The sequence below is a fragment of the Scyliorhinus torazame genome, unplaced genomic scaffold (assembly GCF_047496885.1).
Source record: "Scyliorhinus torazame isolate Kashiwa2021f unplaced genomic scaffold, sScyTor2.1 scaffold_421, whole genome shotgun sequence".
In the NCBI taxonomy this organism is placed as follows: Eukaryota; Metazoa; Chordata; class Chondrichthyes; order Carcharhiniformes; family Scyliorhinidae; genus Scyliorhinus; species Scyliorhinus torazame.
In genome coordinates, this window is record NW_027308148.1 from 64,653 (window position 1) to 82,693 (window position 18,041).

The 18,041-nt window shown below is 47.3% G+C and overlaps 1 protein-coding gene across 3 annotated transcripts in view; it reads right to left on the reverse strand.

The window, feature by feature from the left end:
• The window catches only part of LOC140406283 (cytochrome c oxidase subunit 6B1-like), a 41,302-nt gene that overhangs the window by 11,225 nt on the left and 12,036 nt on the right, over nucleotides 1–18,041 (reverse strand). For all 3 annotated transcript variants that reach the window (XM_072494395.1, XM_072494397.1, XM_072494396.1), the window contains exon 2: nucleotides 12,051–12,161. In XM_072494395.1, the coding sequence (XP_072350496.1) occupies nucleotides 12,051–12,156 (106 nt within the window). In that variant the 5' untranslated portion in view covers nucleotides 12,157–12,161. The remainder of the gene's footprint in view (nucleotides 1–12,050; nucleotides 12,162–18,041) is intronic.

Below are 18,041 nucleotides of genomic sequence, written 5' to 3' on the forward strand. Positions count from 1 at the left end.
TGTAAATCCATTCTGACTTTGTCTGATTACACCACTGCTTTCCAAATGCTGTGCTATGAAATCCTTGAAGCAAATTCCCTACTAATGACATTAGGCTCACTGATCTATAATTCTCTGTTTTCTCTCTACCTCCCTTTTTGAATAGCGGGGTTACATTTGCTACCCTTCCAATATGTAGGAACCAATCTAGAGTCCAAAGAATTTTGGAAAATGACCACCAATAACAAAGAACAAAGAAAGGTCCAGCACAGGAATGGGCCCTTTGGCACTCCAATGCTGCCCGTCTAACCTAAAATCGTTTACACTATTCCCATCCTATTCATGTATTTGTCAAGACGCCCCTTAAACGTCACTATCATATGTGCTGATACCACCTCCTCCGGCAGCGAATTCCAGTCACCCACTACCCTCTGTGTAAAAAAGCTTTCCTTGCACATCTGCTCTAAACTTTGCCCCTCGCACCTTGAATCTCTGTCCCCTAGTAATTGACTCTTCCACCTGGGAAAGAGCATCTGACTATCCACTCTGTCCATGCACCTCATAATTTTGTAGACTTCTATCAGGTTGCCCCTCAACTTCCGTTGTTCCAGTGAGAATAAACTGAGTTTATCCAACCTCTCCTCATAACTAATGCCCTCCATACCAGGCAACATCCTGGTAAGCCTCTTCTTACCCTCTCCAAAGTCTCCACATCCTTCTGGTAGTGTGGCGAACAGAATTGAACACTGTACTCCAAGTGTGGTCTAAGTAATGTTCATACAGCTGCAGCATGACTTGCAAAATGTTATCCTCAATGCCCCAATGAAGGCAAGCATGCGGTATGCCTTCTTGACAACCTTCTCCACCTGTGTTGCCACCCTCTGCCTGTCAATATTTTTATTTATTTATATAAATTATATAAATATAAATTAAGGGGCAATTTAGTGTGGCCAATCCACCTGCCCTGCACATCTTTGGCGAAACCTACGCAAACACGGGGAGAATGTGCAAACTCTACACGGACAGTGACCCAGAGCCGGGATCGAACCTGGGACCATGGTGCCATGAGGCAGCTGTGATATCCACTGAGCCACCGTGCTGCCCTCTGTCAATACTCTTGAAGGTTTCTGCCATTTACTGTATATTTCCCACCTGTATTAGACCTTCCAAATGCCATCTACTATTTCTAGGGCCACTTTCATAAGTACTCTGGGATGAAGATTATCAGGCCCTGGAGATTTGTCTGCCTTCAATCCCATTAATTTCCCCAAAACCATTTTTCTAATACTAATTTCCTTCATCTCCTTACTAAAACCTATGCTTCTCAGAACGTCCGGTACGCTATTCATGACTTCCTTTGTGAAGGCAGATGTAAAGTATGAAATTAGTTCCTCACCCATTTATTTGTTCCCTGTTATGAATGTGATTGTCAGAATGATAACCACAGGAGGAGTGCTTCAGGTGAATATGACCTTCACAAACCAGTGCTAAGTGACTCAACATGATGATCCAAAAATCACGCCCTCAAAAGTAAGGTTGAGGCCAAATGATGGCAGGTAATCCATACTGAGATGAGAGGACAGGTTAATCTGAGAGCCCAATGCAATGGCAAGAATGAAAATCCAGATTATAGACTGTAAGCAACAGCCACTCATCTCGGAAGGAGCAAGTCTAAAGCTTGGACTGGTAACCCTAAACCATAAATGTACAACGTGTCGCAGCATACAAAACCATTGACCGGCAAACAGATCCGAGAGGTGTATAACAACGTGTTTACAGGGTCTGGATGTTTTCCTGGAGAATATCATGTAGAAGTAGATGACTGAGTGAGATCAATTTAGCATCTGCTACGTAGAGTTCAAGTCCAGCCTGAAAAACAAGATAGGAGAGCTGGAAAAGAAGGGAGTAATCAAGAAAGCAACAATTCCCAATAGATTGGATTAGCAGTGAGACAACCGGGAAAGCTTGGAGTGTACAAAAAAACCTGCCAACCATTGAAGGAAATTAGCCACAACCTGCCAAGGCAAAGATCTTTACAACCCTAGATGTGAAGGATGGTCACTGGCAAGCAAAATTGGATGAAGTAGACTACATTCCGGAGTCCATTCGGGAGATACAGATGGCTGCACATGCCCTTTGGCATTTTCACAGCTCCAGAAGAGTATCTATGAGCATGAGGTAATCGGTAATCTTCATGAAATGGAAGCCACAGTGGATGAACTACTAGTCTATGGATGTGGAGACGCAATAGAAGAAGTCATAGCTGACCATGATCGGAATTTAATGCGACTGCTAGAGAGAGCTTGCCAGAGAGGAGGGGGAGTTGCGGTTTTGATTAGGGAGAATATCACAGCAGTACTGAGAGGGGATATATCCGAGGGTTTGCCCGCTAATGCTATATGGGTAGAACTGAAAATAAGAAGGGAGAAATCACTTTGAAGGGATTGTACTACAGGCCCCCAAATAGTCAGCTGGAAATTGAGGAGCAAATATGTAAGGAGATTACAGATAGTTGCAAGAAACATAGATTGGTAATAGTTGGGGACTTTAACTTTCCCAAAATTGACTGGGACTGTCATAGCATTAGGGGCTTGGCTGGCGAGAAATTTGTTGAGTATAGTCAGGAGGAATTTCTCATTCAGTATGTGGATGGCCTGACTAGAGAGGGGGCAAAACTTGACCTCCTCTTGGGAAATAAAGAAGGGCAGGTGACAGAAGTGTTGGTGATCATAATTCCATTAGTTTTAACCTGCATTTGAGAGGGAGAAGCTGCAATCAGATGTAACGGTATTACAATTAAAAAACGTAATTACAAAGACATGAGGGAGGAGCTGGCCAGAGTTGATTGGAAAAGGAGACTCGCAGGGAAGACAGTGGAACAGCAACGGCAGGAGTTTTTGGGGGTTATTAGGGAGGCACAACAGAAATTCATCCCAAGGAGGAGGAAACATGCTAAGGGGAGGACAAGGCATCCATGGCTGACGAGGGATGTCAAGGACAGCATAAAGGCTAAAGAAAAAGCATACAAAGTGGCGACGATTAGTGGGACACCAGAGGACTGGAAAGCCTTTAAAAGTGAGCAGAGGACAACTAAAAAAGCAATAAGGGGGGCGAAGATGAAGTATGAGTGCAAGCTAGCTAGTAATATAAAGGAAGATGGGAAGAGATTTCAATATATAAAAGGTAAGAGAGAGGCAAAAATAGACATTGGACCACTGGAAAATGTGGCTGGAGAAGTAATAATAGGAAACGAAGAAATGGCAGATGAACTGAATAGTTACTTTGCATTAGTCTTCATGGTGGAAGACACCAGTGGGATGCCAGAGCTCCAGGAGAACCAGGGGGCAGAGGTGAGTGCAGTGAACATTACAAAGGAGAAGATTCTGGGGAAACTGAAAGGTCTGAAGGTGGATAAGTCACCTGGACCGGATGGACTACACCCCAGGGTCATAAAAGAGATAGATGAGGAAATTGTGGAGGCATTAGTGATGATCTTTCAGGAATCACTGGAGGCTGGAAGGGTCCCAGAGGACTGGAAGGTAGCTAATGTAACACCACTGTTTAAGAAGGGAGGAAGGCAGAAGACAGGAAATTATAGGCCGGTTAGCCTGACTTCAGTCATTGGTAAGATTTTAAAGTCTGTTATTAAAGATGAGATCGCGAAGCACTTGGAAGTGCATGGTAAAATAGGACTGAGTCAGCACGGCTTTGTCAAAGGGAGGTCGTGTCTGACAAATCTGTTCGAGTTTTTTGAGGAGGTAACAAGGAAGTTGGACAAAGGAGAAACAGTGGACGTGATTTATTTAGATTTCCAGAAGGCCTTTGACAAGGTGCCGCATAGAACACAAGAACTAGGAGTAGGAGTAGGTCACCTGGCCCCTCGAGCCTGCTCCGCCATTCAATGAGATCATGGCTGATCTTTTGTGGACTCAGCTCCACTTTCTGGCCCGAACACCATAACCCTTAATCCCTTTATTCTTCAAAAAACTATCTATCTTTATCTTAAAAACATTTAATGAAGGAGCCTCAACTGCTTCACTGGGCAAGGAATTCCATAGATTCACAACCCTTTGGGTGAAGAAGTTCCTCCTAAACTCAGTCCTAAATCTACTTCCCCTTATTTTGAGGCTATGCCCCCTAGTTCTGTTTTCACCCAGCAGTGGAAACAACCTGCCCGCATCTATTCTATCTATTCCCTTCATAATTTTATATGTTTCTATAAGATACCCCCTCATCCTTCTAAATTCCAACGAGTACAGTCCCAGTCTACTCAACCTCTCCTCGTAATCCAACCCCTTCAGCTCTGGGATTAACCTAGTGAATCTCCTCTGCACACCCTCCAGCGCCAGTACGTCCTTTCTCAGGTAAGGAGACCAAAACTAAACACAATATTCCAGGTATGGCCTCACTAACACATAGAACATTACAGTGCAGTACAGGCCCTTCGGCCCTCGATGTTGCACCGACCTGTGAAACCACTCTAAAGCCCATCTACACTATTTCCTTATCGTCCATATGTCTATCTAATGACCATTTGAATGCCCTTAGTGTTGACGAATCCACTACTGTTGCAGGCAGGGCATTCTACGCCCTTACTACTCTCTGAATAAAGAACCTACCTCTGACATCTGTCCTATATCTATCTCCCCTCAATTTAAAGCTATGTCCCCTCGTGCTAGACATCACCATCCGAGGAAAAAGGCTCTCACTGTCCACCCTATCCAATCCTCTGATCATAGAATTTACAGTGCAGAAAGAGGCCATTCGGCCCATCGAGTCTGCACCGGCTCTTGGATAGAGCACCCTACCCAAGGTCCACACCTCCACCCAATCCCCATAACCCAGTAACCCCACCCAACACTAAGGGCAATTTTGGACACTAAGGGCAATTTATCATGGCCAATCCACCTAACCTGCACATCTTTGGACTGTGGGAGGAAACCGGAGCACCCGGAGGAAACCCACGCACACACGGGGAGGATGTGCAGACTCCGCACAGACAGTGACCCAAGCCGGAATCGAACCTAGGACCCTGGAGCTGTGAAGCAATTGTGCTATCCACAATGCTACCGTGCTGCCCTGAATCATCTTGTATGTCTCAATTAAGACACCTATTAACCTTCTTCTCTCTAACGAAAACAGCCTCAGGTCCCTCAGCCTTTCCTCATAAGATCTTCCCTCCATACCAGGCACCTGATACAATTGCAGCATAACCTCCCTACTCTTAAACTCCATCACTCTAGCAATGAAGGACAAAATTCCATTTGCCTTCTTAATCATCTGTTGCACCTGTAAACCAACGTTTTGCGACTCATGCACTAGCACACCCAGGTCTCTCTGCACAGCAGCATGTTTTAATATTTTATCATTTAAATAATAATCCCTTTTGCTGTTATTCTTACCAAAATGGATTACCTCACATTTGTCAACATTGCATTCCATCTGCCAGACACTAGCCTATTCACTTAACCTATCCAAATCCCTCTGTAGACTTCCAGTATCCTCTGCACTTTTTGCTTTACCACTCATCTTAGTGTCATCTGCAAACTTGGTCACATTGCCCTTAGTCCCCAACTCCAAATCATCTATGTAAATTGTGAACAATTGTGGGCCCAAAATTGATCCCTGAGGGACACCACTAGCTACTGATTGCCAACCAGAGAAACACCCATTAATCCCCACTCTTTGCTTTCTATTAATTAACCAATCCTCTATCCATGCTACTACTTTACCCTTAATGCCATGTATCTTTATCTTATGCAGACTGTTAAATAAGTTAAGAGCTCATGGTGTTCAGGGTAAGATCCTGGCATGAATAGAGGATTGGCTGACTGGCAGAAGGCAGAGAGTGGCGATAAAGGGGTCTTTTTCAGGATGGCAGCCGATGACTAGTGGTGTGCCTCATGGGCCTGTGCGGGGACCACAACTTTTTACAATATACATTAATGATCTGGAAGAAGGTACTAAAGGCACTGTGTGTAAAATAAGACACAGACCATTAAAGATCTGTAGAGGGACAGGTAGTATTGAGGAAGCAAGGGGGCTGCAGAAGGACTTGGACAAGCTAGGAGAGTGGGCAATGAAGTGGCAAATGAAATAAAATGTGGAAATGTGTGAGGTTATGCACTTTGGAAGGTGGAATTTAGGCACAGACTATTTTCTAAATGGGGAAATGCTTCGGAAATCAGAAGCACAAACGGACTTGGGAGTCCTTGTTCATGATTCCCTTCAGGTTAATGTGCAGGTTCAGTCGGGTAGTTAAGAAGGCAAATGCAATGTTAGCATTCATGTCAAGAGGGCTAGAATACCAGACCAGGGATGTACTTCTGAGGCTGTATAAGGCTCTGGTCAGACCCCATTTGGAATATTGTGAGCAGTTTTGGGCCCCGTATCTAAGGAAGGATGGGCTGGCCTTGGGAAGGGTCCAGAGGAGGTTCACAAGAATGATCCCTGGAATGAAGAACTTGTCGTATGAGGAACGTTTGAGGACGCTGGGTCTGCTCTCGTTGGAGTTGAGAAGCATAAGAGGGGATCTTATTGAAACTTACAAGATACTGCGAGGCCTGGCTAAAGTGGACGTGGAGAGGATGTTTCCACTTGTAGGAAAAACTAGAACCAGAGGGCACAATCTCAGACTAAAGGGACAATCCTTTAGAACAGAGATGAGGAGTAATTTCTTCAGCCAGAGGGTGGTGAATCTGTGGAACTCTTAGCTGCAGAAGGCTGTGGAGGCCAATTCACTGAGTGTCTTTAAGACAGAGATAGATAGGTTCTTGATTAATAAGGGGATCAGGGGTTATGGGGAGAAGGCAAGAGAAAGGGAATGAGAAAATATCAGCCATGGTTGAATGGCGGAGCAGACTCGATGGGCCAAGTGGCCTAATTCTGCTCCTATGTCTTATGGCCTTATGGCTTTGGAGAATGATAGGTCCGGCCCAAAACTTAAAATTCGAAATTGGTCAGGGCCAATTTTGATAGTATTAGACAGGAACTTTCAAAAGTTGATTGGGGGAGTCTGTCAGCAGGCAAAGGGACAGCTGGTAAGTGGGATTGTTTCAAAAGTGTGTTAAGCAGTGTTCAGGTAAACACATTTGTTTTAGAGTGAAGGGCAAGGCTGGTAGAAGTCGGGATCCCTGGATGACTCAGGATATTGAGGCCCTGGTCAAAAAGAAGAAGGAGGCATATGACATAAAAAGGCAGCTGGGATCAAGAGAATCCTTGAAGACTTTAAAGGTGGTCGGAGTACAGTTAAGAGAGAAATCGGGAGGGCAAAAATGGGACATGAGATTGCTTTGGCAGATAAGGCAAAGGAGAATACAAAGAGCTTCTACAAATCGTAAAGGGCAAATGAGTAACTAGGGAGAGAATAGGGCCTTTTAAGGATCTACAAGGTAATCTATGTGTGGATCCACAAGAGATGGGTGAGATCCTAAATGAATATTTCTCATCGGTATTTACTGTTGAGAAAGGCATGGATGTCAGGGAACTTGGAGAAATAAATAGTGATGCCTTGAGGAGTGTGCATATTACAGAGAAGGAAGTGCTGGAAGTCTTAATGCGCATCAAGGTAGATAAATACCCAGGAACTGATGAAATGTATCCTCAGGCATTGTGGGAGGCTAGGGAGGAAATTGTGTGTCCCCTAACAGATATTTGAACCGTCGATAGCCGCAGGTGAGGTGCCTGAAGAATGGAGGGTAGCAAATGTTGTGCCTTTGTTTAAGAAGAGCCACAGGGAAAAGCCTGGGAACTACAGACCGGTGAGCCTAACGTCTGTGGTGGGTAGGTTGTTAGAAGGTATTCTGAGGAATAGGATCTACAGTCATTTAGAGAGGCAAGGACTGATTCGGGGCAGTCAGCATGGCTTTGTGAGTGGAAAATCATGTCTCACAAATTTGATTGAGTTTTTTGAAGGGGTAATCAAGAGAGTTACAAGGACTTCAGCAAGGCCTTTGACAAGGTACCGCATGGTAGGTTGTTAAATCTCACAGGATCAAGGGTGAGGTAGCCAATTGGATACAAAATTGGCTTGACGACAGAAAACAAAGGGTGGTTGTAGAGGGTTGTTTTTCAAACTGGACGCATGTGACCAGCGGTGTGCCTCAGGGATCAGTGCTGGGTCCACTGTTATTTGTTAATTATATTAATGATTTGGATGAGAATTTAGGAGGCGTGGTTAGTAAGTTTGCAGATGACACCAAGATTGGTGGCATAGTGGACAGTGAAGAATGTTATCTAGGATTGCAACGGGATCTTGATCAATTAGGCCAGTGGGCCGATGAATGGCAGATGGAGTTTAATTTAGATAAATGTGAGGTGATGCATTTTGGTAGATTGAATCGGTCAGGACCTACTCAGTTAATGGTAGGGAGTTGGGGAGAGTTATAGAACAAAAGAGATCTAGGAGTACAGATTCATAGCTCCTTGAATGTGGAGTCACAGGTGGACAGGGTGGTGAAGAAGGCATTCGGCATGCTTGGTTTCATTGGTCAGAACATTAAATATTGGAGTTGGGACATCTTGCTGAAGTTGTGCAAGACATTAGTAAGGCCACACTTGGAATACTGTGTACAGCTCTGGTCACCCTATTATAGAAAGGATATTATTAAACTAGAAAGAGTAGGACTTCCAGTGGCGGCTGTCAAGTGAGTGGTCGCTTTTTTGGTAGCTCCCGCTCGTGGTGGACTTTTGAGACTTTTTTCCCCGACTTATGGGGGATTTGATCGGCAAAATAGGAGATTGGTGAGGTAGAGGAGAAGGATTCCCCACCAGTGTACAGATTCGTGGACCAGAAGTGGTCTGAAAAGGAGAGATTGTTGGGCAAAGTAGGGAGTGGAGTCTGTAGTTAAGAAAAACATAGCAGAGGCTCAGGGACTGGGATTGCCGGCCCAGTGGTCAACGGAGCAGCTGGTGGAATTCCTTTAGTAGAGCTCTGCTAAGCAAAGACAAGAGTACCTGGACTCGATAAAGACGGGGATTGACCGGGTGGAGCAGAGATTGGAAGCCCAGGGGCCATGTGATCCAGAAGGTGGAAGAGGCGGTGGCTGAGCACGAGGACCAGCAGCAGAGATGGGGCTGATGAGGGACCACCAGAAAAGGCTGCAAGAGAAGGTGGAGGATCTGGAGAAAAGATCGCGTAGGCAGAACCTGAGGATCGTTGGCATCCCGGAGGTCAGCAAGGGATCGGACGCAGGGGCATATGTTCGAGAAGCTGCTGGGGGAAGGTGCGTTTACTTGGCCCTTAGAGGTAGACAGGGCGCACAGAGTGCTTATGAGGAAGCCGCAGATGAATGAGCCGCCATGGGCGTTGGTGGTACGAATGCACCGGTTCCTGGACAAGGAACAGATCTTGAGGTGGGCCAGGCAGACGAGGAGCTGCAAATGGGAAGATAACGAGCTGCGCATTTACCAGGACTTGGGTGCGGAACTGGCCAAAAGGGTGAGCTTCAATAAAGTTAAATCAGCCCTCTTCAAGAAGGAGGTGAAGTTTGGCATGTTGCATCCAGCTCGCCTGTGGGTCACTTACGAGGGTCAAGAACTTTGGTGGAACCTGTGTCCAGCATTGTTTTTTCCAAGTGTTTAAAAATTCAGTGGGATATGCCAGCAGGCTGCTTTTCCTGCCTGAGACAACACTGCAAAAGAACCCCAGAAAATTCTGCCCACTGAATCTGACGTTTGAATCAAGTGAACTACCAAAAAGGTGCAACTCTCCAAGTGCTGAAAGAATTGCCAGGGAGCATGAAGGACACACCTGTGGGCACAAGAGCCTATTGGGCAGCCGAGAAGAATTAACAGCCTGCCATGGCATACTGTACAAAGGAAACAGAGTGGTTATCCCCAAAGATGTGAGAGCAGAGATGCTGAAGTCCATCCATGCAAGCCATCAATGAATTGAGTCAAGCCTGAGGAAAGCTCCACTGGCCAAACATAAGCAATGATATTAAAGACTGCATTGGCCAGTGTGGTGCTTGTAATGAGTACCAAGCTAAGAAAGCTCTAGAGCCGTTGATGTTGCATGGCATCCCAGACAGACCATGGAGGAAATTGGGAGTTCACTCTAGCAGAAACTGATTACCTTGACATGGTAGACTACTATTCTGACTACTGGGAGCTAAACTTCATCAACGACTGGGAAGATTGTAAAATGCCTGAAAGCACACTTCAGTCGTTACGGCATTCTAGATATTGTGATGAGTGACAACAGCCCTCAGTTCACGAGTGAAGTCTTCAGCCACTTCATATAGAATTGAGAAATTCAACACGACACATCATCTCCTCAATATACCCAAACAAATGAAAACGCTGAGGAGGCACCATCAGGAAATCGCACACATCTGTGCTAAATTTGTGAAGGATTGGAAAGCAGTCCAGTCGAAAGTCTAATATCACGCCACAAGCAAATTACTTTTCCAATAGCAAAGAAGCTACTGAAGCCAAGGCATGACAGAAAAAAAATCAAGGTGAAGTGGCAGAAAGTTAAATTTCATTTTGACAAAACTGCCGATTCATTACCAGAGCTGAGCATTGGAGAGCCAGTCAGGGTGCAAACCATCAACACTCTCAACAGGGATTGGTCTGCACACATGGCAACTTAGCACGTGAATAGAGCAGTTGTCACCTCGATCGTACGTGGTTGACGGGAATGACCAAAGATACAGTCAAAACCACAGGCATATATGAACAACTATCAAAGCTGTTCCTTCACTGCAGGCAGCAGATCAGGAAGATGGGATCTCACCAGCTGTAGAGTACAGATTGACCAACAGTCCCAGAGGCCCTCTGCTCCCCAACAACAGAAATAGAACAGGCAGCACAGTAGCACAGTGGTTAGCACTGTTGCCTCACAGCACCAATGTCCCAGGTTCAATTCCCTGGGTCACTGCCTGTGGGACGTTTGCACGTTCTCCCCGTGTCTGCGTGGGTTTCGTCTGGGTGCTCCGATTTCCTCCCACCCGAAAGACGTGCTGTTAGGTAATTTGGACATTCTGAATTCTCCCTCAGTGAACCCGAACAGGCTCCGGAGTGTGTCGACTAGGGGATTTTCACAGTAACTTCATTGCAGTGTTAACGTAAGCCTACTTGTGACAATATAGATTATTATTATTATAGTTACTGGGCAGTAAATTGGGCAACTCTCAATTACACATGATTCTGTCATTGGCAGCTGTGCTCTGGAATGTCCTCCCTAAACCTCTCCCCTCTCACTTTCCTCCTTAAAACTGATCTCTTTGACCTCTTTCTCACCTGCCCAAAAATCTTATTGCTGATGCTCCTGATACAGGAGGGTTCTATTCTCCAGCCACCCACATCAATCTTGTAATGCAGATAATTAAACAGAAAACAATGCTATTAATCAGTAGCTGGAACATAAATAGCAAGAAATGCTGGTGGAATGGGTGGTGCAAAAGCTACCAAGTCTTTATTCTGGATAACATGTTTAACTAATCGTTTTAAATGCTTTTTTCAAATTTAGATGACCAAATTCTTTTTTTTTCAAATTAAAGGACAATGTAGCATGGCCAATCCACCTACCCTGCACATCTTTTGTGAGACCCACGCAGACGGGCGAGAATGTGCAAACTCCGCACAGACAGTGAATGATCCAGGGCCGGGATGAAACCCGGATCCTCGGTGCCGTGACGCAGCAGTGCTAACCACTGAATTGTTTTAAACGCTAGGGAGAAATTTCAATTTCAACCTCACTATGATATTGCTCTGTAAATTTTAATGTATTGTTAGCATATTTATGAATATTAATTCATATCTAAACCTTGTACATTGAGAACAAGTTAAATCTCATGATTATTTACTTCCAACAAAAAGTGGGGAATTTAAGAAAATTAATAAATAATTGCACAATAGGCAAAAAAAATGAGCACAGCAATGGAAGCTTGTTAGTACCTTGAAAGAAAAATACCAATTTTAAGCATAAATTTGCATGGGTTTATTTTTTCACAAGTCAGTTAAAGACTGATAAATTGATTAAGACCGATGTCATTTGCTTCTTCACAATACGCCAACCATTAACTGTAATTAACCATACACCGATTCTCTGCACAGTGATGTCTCACCCAGGTAGTTTTGGAAGCAGTTTCTGGTTTGGTTTTGGTTGGGAAACCTGGCATCGAAAGGCGCCGTCTTGTAATTCTGCAACTTGGTCTGGATATCTTCCGCCATCGTGACTGACAAAAGAAACGTGAAATATTTGTATATTTGTTTTAATTAAATGAAGAACAAGCACAACATGTCTTTTGGGAAATGTGCCACTAATTTAACTACAGAGCTTTTTTCTGATGGTGTGACGGCCTTCATAGTGGGCACATCTGGAGTCATTGTGAATCTTGTCTCACCCAGCTCTTCACTCACTTGCTCTTCCTTCCCAATGAAAGGTTTTTGTTGGAGGTTGGTTTCTGTGGCTTTAGACTACTCGCAATTATCACAGCAACAGCCTCCTGCAACATGTAGTGCAGGTGCCCAGCTATGAGCAAGACAGAGATTAAAGTGATCCTTGCAGGCACTGGGATGTATTGGGCTGCGCTTTATCTTTTAGTTTGAACTGAGTACGCCGTTTTATAATTTATTAATAATTCACTAATATCAGAAAACCATCTCGCACCAGCACAGCTTATGGTTTACCCAGATTATTATTTTACTGTTAGTTTGAAAATTCGCAATTCGTTCAAAAACAGAAAAAGTGAATCGATTGCAAAAAAAGAAAATGAAGTAGACCAAGTTCTTCCTTAATTACTTAAATATATGTAATGGACTCAAAGCGTTGTAATTCAAAACTAAAGTTTCTCATCTCTATATGGAGCTGTTTGAGAAAAAAAAGTTGAAATGCAATGTCTCAGGACTAAATATGTCAACTGGAAATTGCCAAAGCATCACCGTATCTATGCTCACACATCATCTACTGAAGTTTAAAATCCTTCTCATCACATAGCAAGAAGATACTACATGATAGAACCTTAAGGAACTACAGGATTGCTAAAATGGTGTAAAAAGTAATCTGATTGTGCTTCTAATGGATTCCCAAAAGGGTACAGATTCTATTTTCGAATTTTAAAACTTAATTTCATTGATAATGGAGAAAAGAACAGTTAGTATAAAATACCTGACAACATTTCAGAGCAAAAACAGCCCAGGGCTATTAATTATGCCTCAAAACCCCCACTGTAAACCCAATCCACTGCAGTAACATCAACACTTAGAACGTCTAAACCCATTTTCAATTTTGATATTGCTGCATCCTACTTCATTTTTTTCCTGCTTTTTATAAATGTAGAAGCATATTTGTTTTATGTATTTAGTTAAATGTTGACTCGGTGCAGTAACAGCCTGAAGGCTGGGACATAAACAACACACACCAAAGACAGGCCCACATCTGCCTCTCACTCAATCATAATTTTTCCTCTCGATATGCTAAATATATATCCAGTCAGTTTTCACTTCACCATCACTCTTCGATGTGAGGTGATTGCACAGTGGTGATGTTACTGGGATATTAATGCAGACAGCCAGGCTAATGGTTTCCGGATATGGGTCCAAATCCACCATGGCAGCTTGTGGAATTTAAAATCAGTTAACAAACAACAGATTTTTACAGTAACTTCATTGTCGTGTTAATGTAAGCCTACTTGTGACACTAATAAAGATTATTAATGTTATTGTGATGAACGGTTACTGCCTTATCATCATGTAAGGTGATGTCCCCTTTAAGACCAGGCTTGGAACCCTGGGGACTCCGCCTCTGGCTCCGCCCATCTGGGAGCCATACATAAAGGCCTGCCTCATGGTCTGTATAGCAGTCAGCTCTCGTCCAAATCTGTAGCATAGTTATTAGCCTAATAAAGCCTTCTTTACAGTTTAATCTCTAAGCATCATTATTGAGGGTACCTCAATTTATTAGGCTAAACTAGATTCAGGATGGACGCAGGCCTAAAACCAGAGCTCAATCTGGAAGCACGAACGCCGGAGGCAAAGGAAATTTTTAAATACTGGCTGCGGTGCTTCGAGGCCTACCTGGACTCCGCAGAGACTCCCATCCTGGGGCCACGCAAGCTGCGTCTACTCCACGCCCGGGTGAGTCACAGAATCTCCGCCACGCTCGAAAAGGCAACGATTTATGAGGAAGCGATTGAGTTGCTCCGCAAGCGGTTTGTCAAACCCGTCAATGAGGTGCACGCCCGGCATCTGCTCTCTACCTGCCGGCAGCGCTCGGGGGAATCGCTCGACGGGTTTGTTGAGAAACTCACCGCGCTGGCCAGGGACTGTGACCATCAGGATGTGACAGGGGAAGTCCATATGAACCTGCACATCAGAGATTCTTTCGTGTCCGGCATCCGCTCGACCTACATCCGGCAGCGACTGCTCGTAAACGGGGCAAAAGACCTCCAGGAGACGCTAACGCTCGCCTCCTCGCTGAAGGTGGCCCGACATAACTTGGGTACGTACCACGCGGACTCTGCCAGCCCCCCCCGGACTTCCTCAGACTCGCCCGTATTACAGGCCTGTGCCACGCGGCGACCCGCTCACCATGGGGGCACACCTTGCTACTTCTGCGGGCAGGGCCAGCACCCACGCCCACGCTGCCCAGCCCGCTCCGCGATCTGCAGCGACTGCGGGAAGAAAGGGCACTTTGCGAGGGTCTGCCTGGTCAGACCCAGGGGCCAGAAAAACAAAGAACAGCCGGCCCGAAAATCAGGCCCGCAGGCCTCGCAATGCTGCTGCGCACCAACCCGACACGTCCTCTTCTGACGCGTCATCAGCCTCGTGCGAATCATGGGAGCGGCCATCTGGTCGGCGGCCATCTTCTCGACCCGACACGTGCGACCAACGGCAGCGGCCATTTTATGACTCCGACTACCCGCGACTGGGTGCGATCACCCTCTATCAAACTCGGCCAAAACACCTGCAGAACTCCATGATGCAGGTCCAGGTCAACGGGCACGACACTGCATGCCTCTTCGACTCCTGGGGAGCACGGAGATCTTTATCCACCCTGAAACGGTAAGGCGCTGCTCCCTACGCACCCATCCCACATCCCAAACCATAGCCCTCGCATCTGGGTCCCACTCGGTACAAATCACGGGGTACTGTATTGCGGATCTCTCGATCCAGGGTGCCAAATACACCCGTTTCAAATTTTATATCCTCCCTCACCTCTGTGCCCCCCTGCTGCTCGGACTGGATTTCCAGTGCAGCCACAGAAGCCTGACACTGAAGTTCGGGGACCCCTGCCCCCCCCCCTCACGGTGTGCTGCCTTGCGACACTGAAAGTCGCACCCCCCTCGCTATTCGCTAACCTCACTCCCGACTGTAAGCCCGTCGCCACCAGGAGCCGGCGCTACAGTGCCCAAGATATGGCTTTTATCAAGTCAGAGGTCCAGCGTTTACTGGGAGAGGGGGTCATCGAGGCTAGCAACAGCCCTTGGAGAGCGCAAGTGGTGGTAGTCCGGTCCGGGGAGAAGAAACGGATGGTCGTGGATTATAGCCAGACCATAAACCGATTCACGCAGCTTGATGCGTACCCCCTTCCTCGCATCGTGGAAATGGTAAATCGGATCGCCCAATACCGAGTCTTTTCCACGGTCGACCTCAAATCTGCCTACCACCAGCTCCCCATCCGACCAAAAGACCGCCTCTATACTGCCTTCGAAGCAGCCGGCCGGCTCTTCCACTTCCTCAGGGTCCCCTTTGGTGTCACAAATGGGGTCTCCGTCTTTCAAAGGGCGATGGACCAAATGGTGGACCAGTACGGTTTGCGGGCTACATACCCGTACTTGGACAATGTCACTATCTGCGGCCATGATCAGCAGGACCATGACGCTAACCTCAAAAAGTTCCTCCAGACCGTCCGAGCCCTTAACCTGACCTATAACGAGGGCAAATGCGTTTTCCACACCACCCGGCTGGCCATCTTCGGCTATGTCGTGGAAGACGGGGTCCTAGGTCCCGACCCCGACCGCATGCGCCCCCTTAAGGAATTCCCTCTCCCCCGCAGCCTCAAGGCCCTCAAACGGTGCTTGGGGCTTTTCTCCTATTATGCCCAGTGGGTCCCCAAGTATGCGGACAAAGCCCGCCCACTCCTAAAGACCACCACTTTTCCCCTCTCGGCTGAGGCTCAATTGGCCTTCAACCGCATCAAGGCCGACATCATCAAGGCCGCCATGCACGCGGTGGACGAAACCATCCCTTTCCAGGTAGAGAGCGATGCATTAGACATCGCCCTGGCTGCTACCCTCAATCAAGGAGGCAGACCAGTAGCGTTCTTCTCCCGAACCCTCACCGCCTCCGAGATTCGACACTCTGCAGTCGAAAAGGAGGCACAAGCCATTGTGGAGGCTGTGCGGTGCTGGAGACACTACCTCGCCGGTAGGAGGTTTACCCTCGTCACCGACAAATGGTCGGTCGCCTATATGTTCGATAACACGCAAAGGGGCAAAATAAAAAACGATAAAATTTTGAGGTGGAGGATCGAACTCTCCATCTACTCGTACGATATCAAGTATCGTCCAGGGGAGCTCAACGAGCCCCCAGATGCCCTGTCCCGCGGCACATGCGCCAACGCGCAGGAGGACCGCCTGCAAGCCATCCACAATGACCTCTGCCACCCGGGGGTTACCCGGCTCGTCCATTTCATCAAGTCCCGCAACCTACCTTACTCAACCAAGGAGGTCAAGGCCATGGTCAGGGCCTGCCAGGTCTGTGCGGAGTGCAAACCGCACTTCTATCGGCCAGACAAGGTTCGGCTCGTGAAGGCCTCGGGCCCCTTTGAGCGACTGAGCGTGGACTTCAAGGGGCCCCTCCCGTCCACCAACCGTTATGCCTATTTCCTCACCGTGATCGATGAGTTCTCCCGTTTCCCATTCGCCATTCCCTGCACCGACATGACCTCAGCCACGGTGATTAAGGCACTGCACAGCATCTTCACCCTGTTCGGTTTCCCTGCTTAAATCCACAGCGACCGGGGTACATCGTTCATGAGCGATGAACTGCGTCAGTATCTGCTCAGCAAAGGCATCGCCTCGAGCAGAACGACCAGCTATAACCCACGGGGAAACGGGCAGGTGGAGAGAGAGAACGCGACCGTGTGGAAAGCTGTCCTTCTGGCCCTGCGGTCGAGAAATCTCCCAACCACCCGCTGGCAGGAGGTCCTACCCGATGCCCTACACTCCATTAGGTCACTCCTCTGCACGGCCACAAAGGAGACCCCTCATGAGCGATTGTTTCTCTTCCCCAGGAAGTCTACCTCCGGGGTCTCGCTTCCACCTTGGCTGACGGCTCCGGGACCTGTTCTTCTCCGGAGGCACGCGAGGAGCCATAAAACAGACCCCCTAGTTGAAAAGGTCCGACTGCTCCACGCCAACCCCAGTTACTCCTATGTGGAGTACTCCGTCGGCAGGCAAGATACGGTTTCCCTCCGGGATCTGGCGGCCGCTGGATCCTCCACCACAGACGCCCCTTCCCGCGCCGCTCCCCTGCAGGACCCGTCGCCCCCTACAACACACCCCCTTCCGGCCCTACCACCCGTTGGTGAGCTCCCCCTTTACACACCCCGCCGGCGCCGGCTCCGCTACCCCCGGCCCTGCCTAGTTCCTCTGCCCCGACCCGGACCGAAGCTCCGACCGCTGTGCTCCCGGATGTGCCCTCAACCGGGACGTCCGTGCCCGCCGCACCACCGCCCGAACTGAGAAGATCGAGGAGGACGATCCGGCCGCCGAGACGGATGGACCTATGATGGCACTTCACCCCCGCCGGACTCCTTTTTAAACAGGGGGTGAATGTGATGAACGGTTACTGCCTTATCATCATGTAAGGCGATGTCCCCTTTAAGACCAGGCTTGGAACCCTGGGGACTCCGCCTCTGGCTCCGCCCATCTGGGAGCCATACATAAAGGCCTGCCTCATGGTCTGTATAGCAGTCAGCTCTCGTCCAAATCTGTAGCATAGTTATTTGCCTAATAAAGCCTTCTTTACAGTTTAATCTCTAAGCATCATTATTGAGGGTACCTCAGTTATAAAAGTCTGGAATTAAAAGCTAGTATCAGTATAGATGGTGG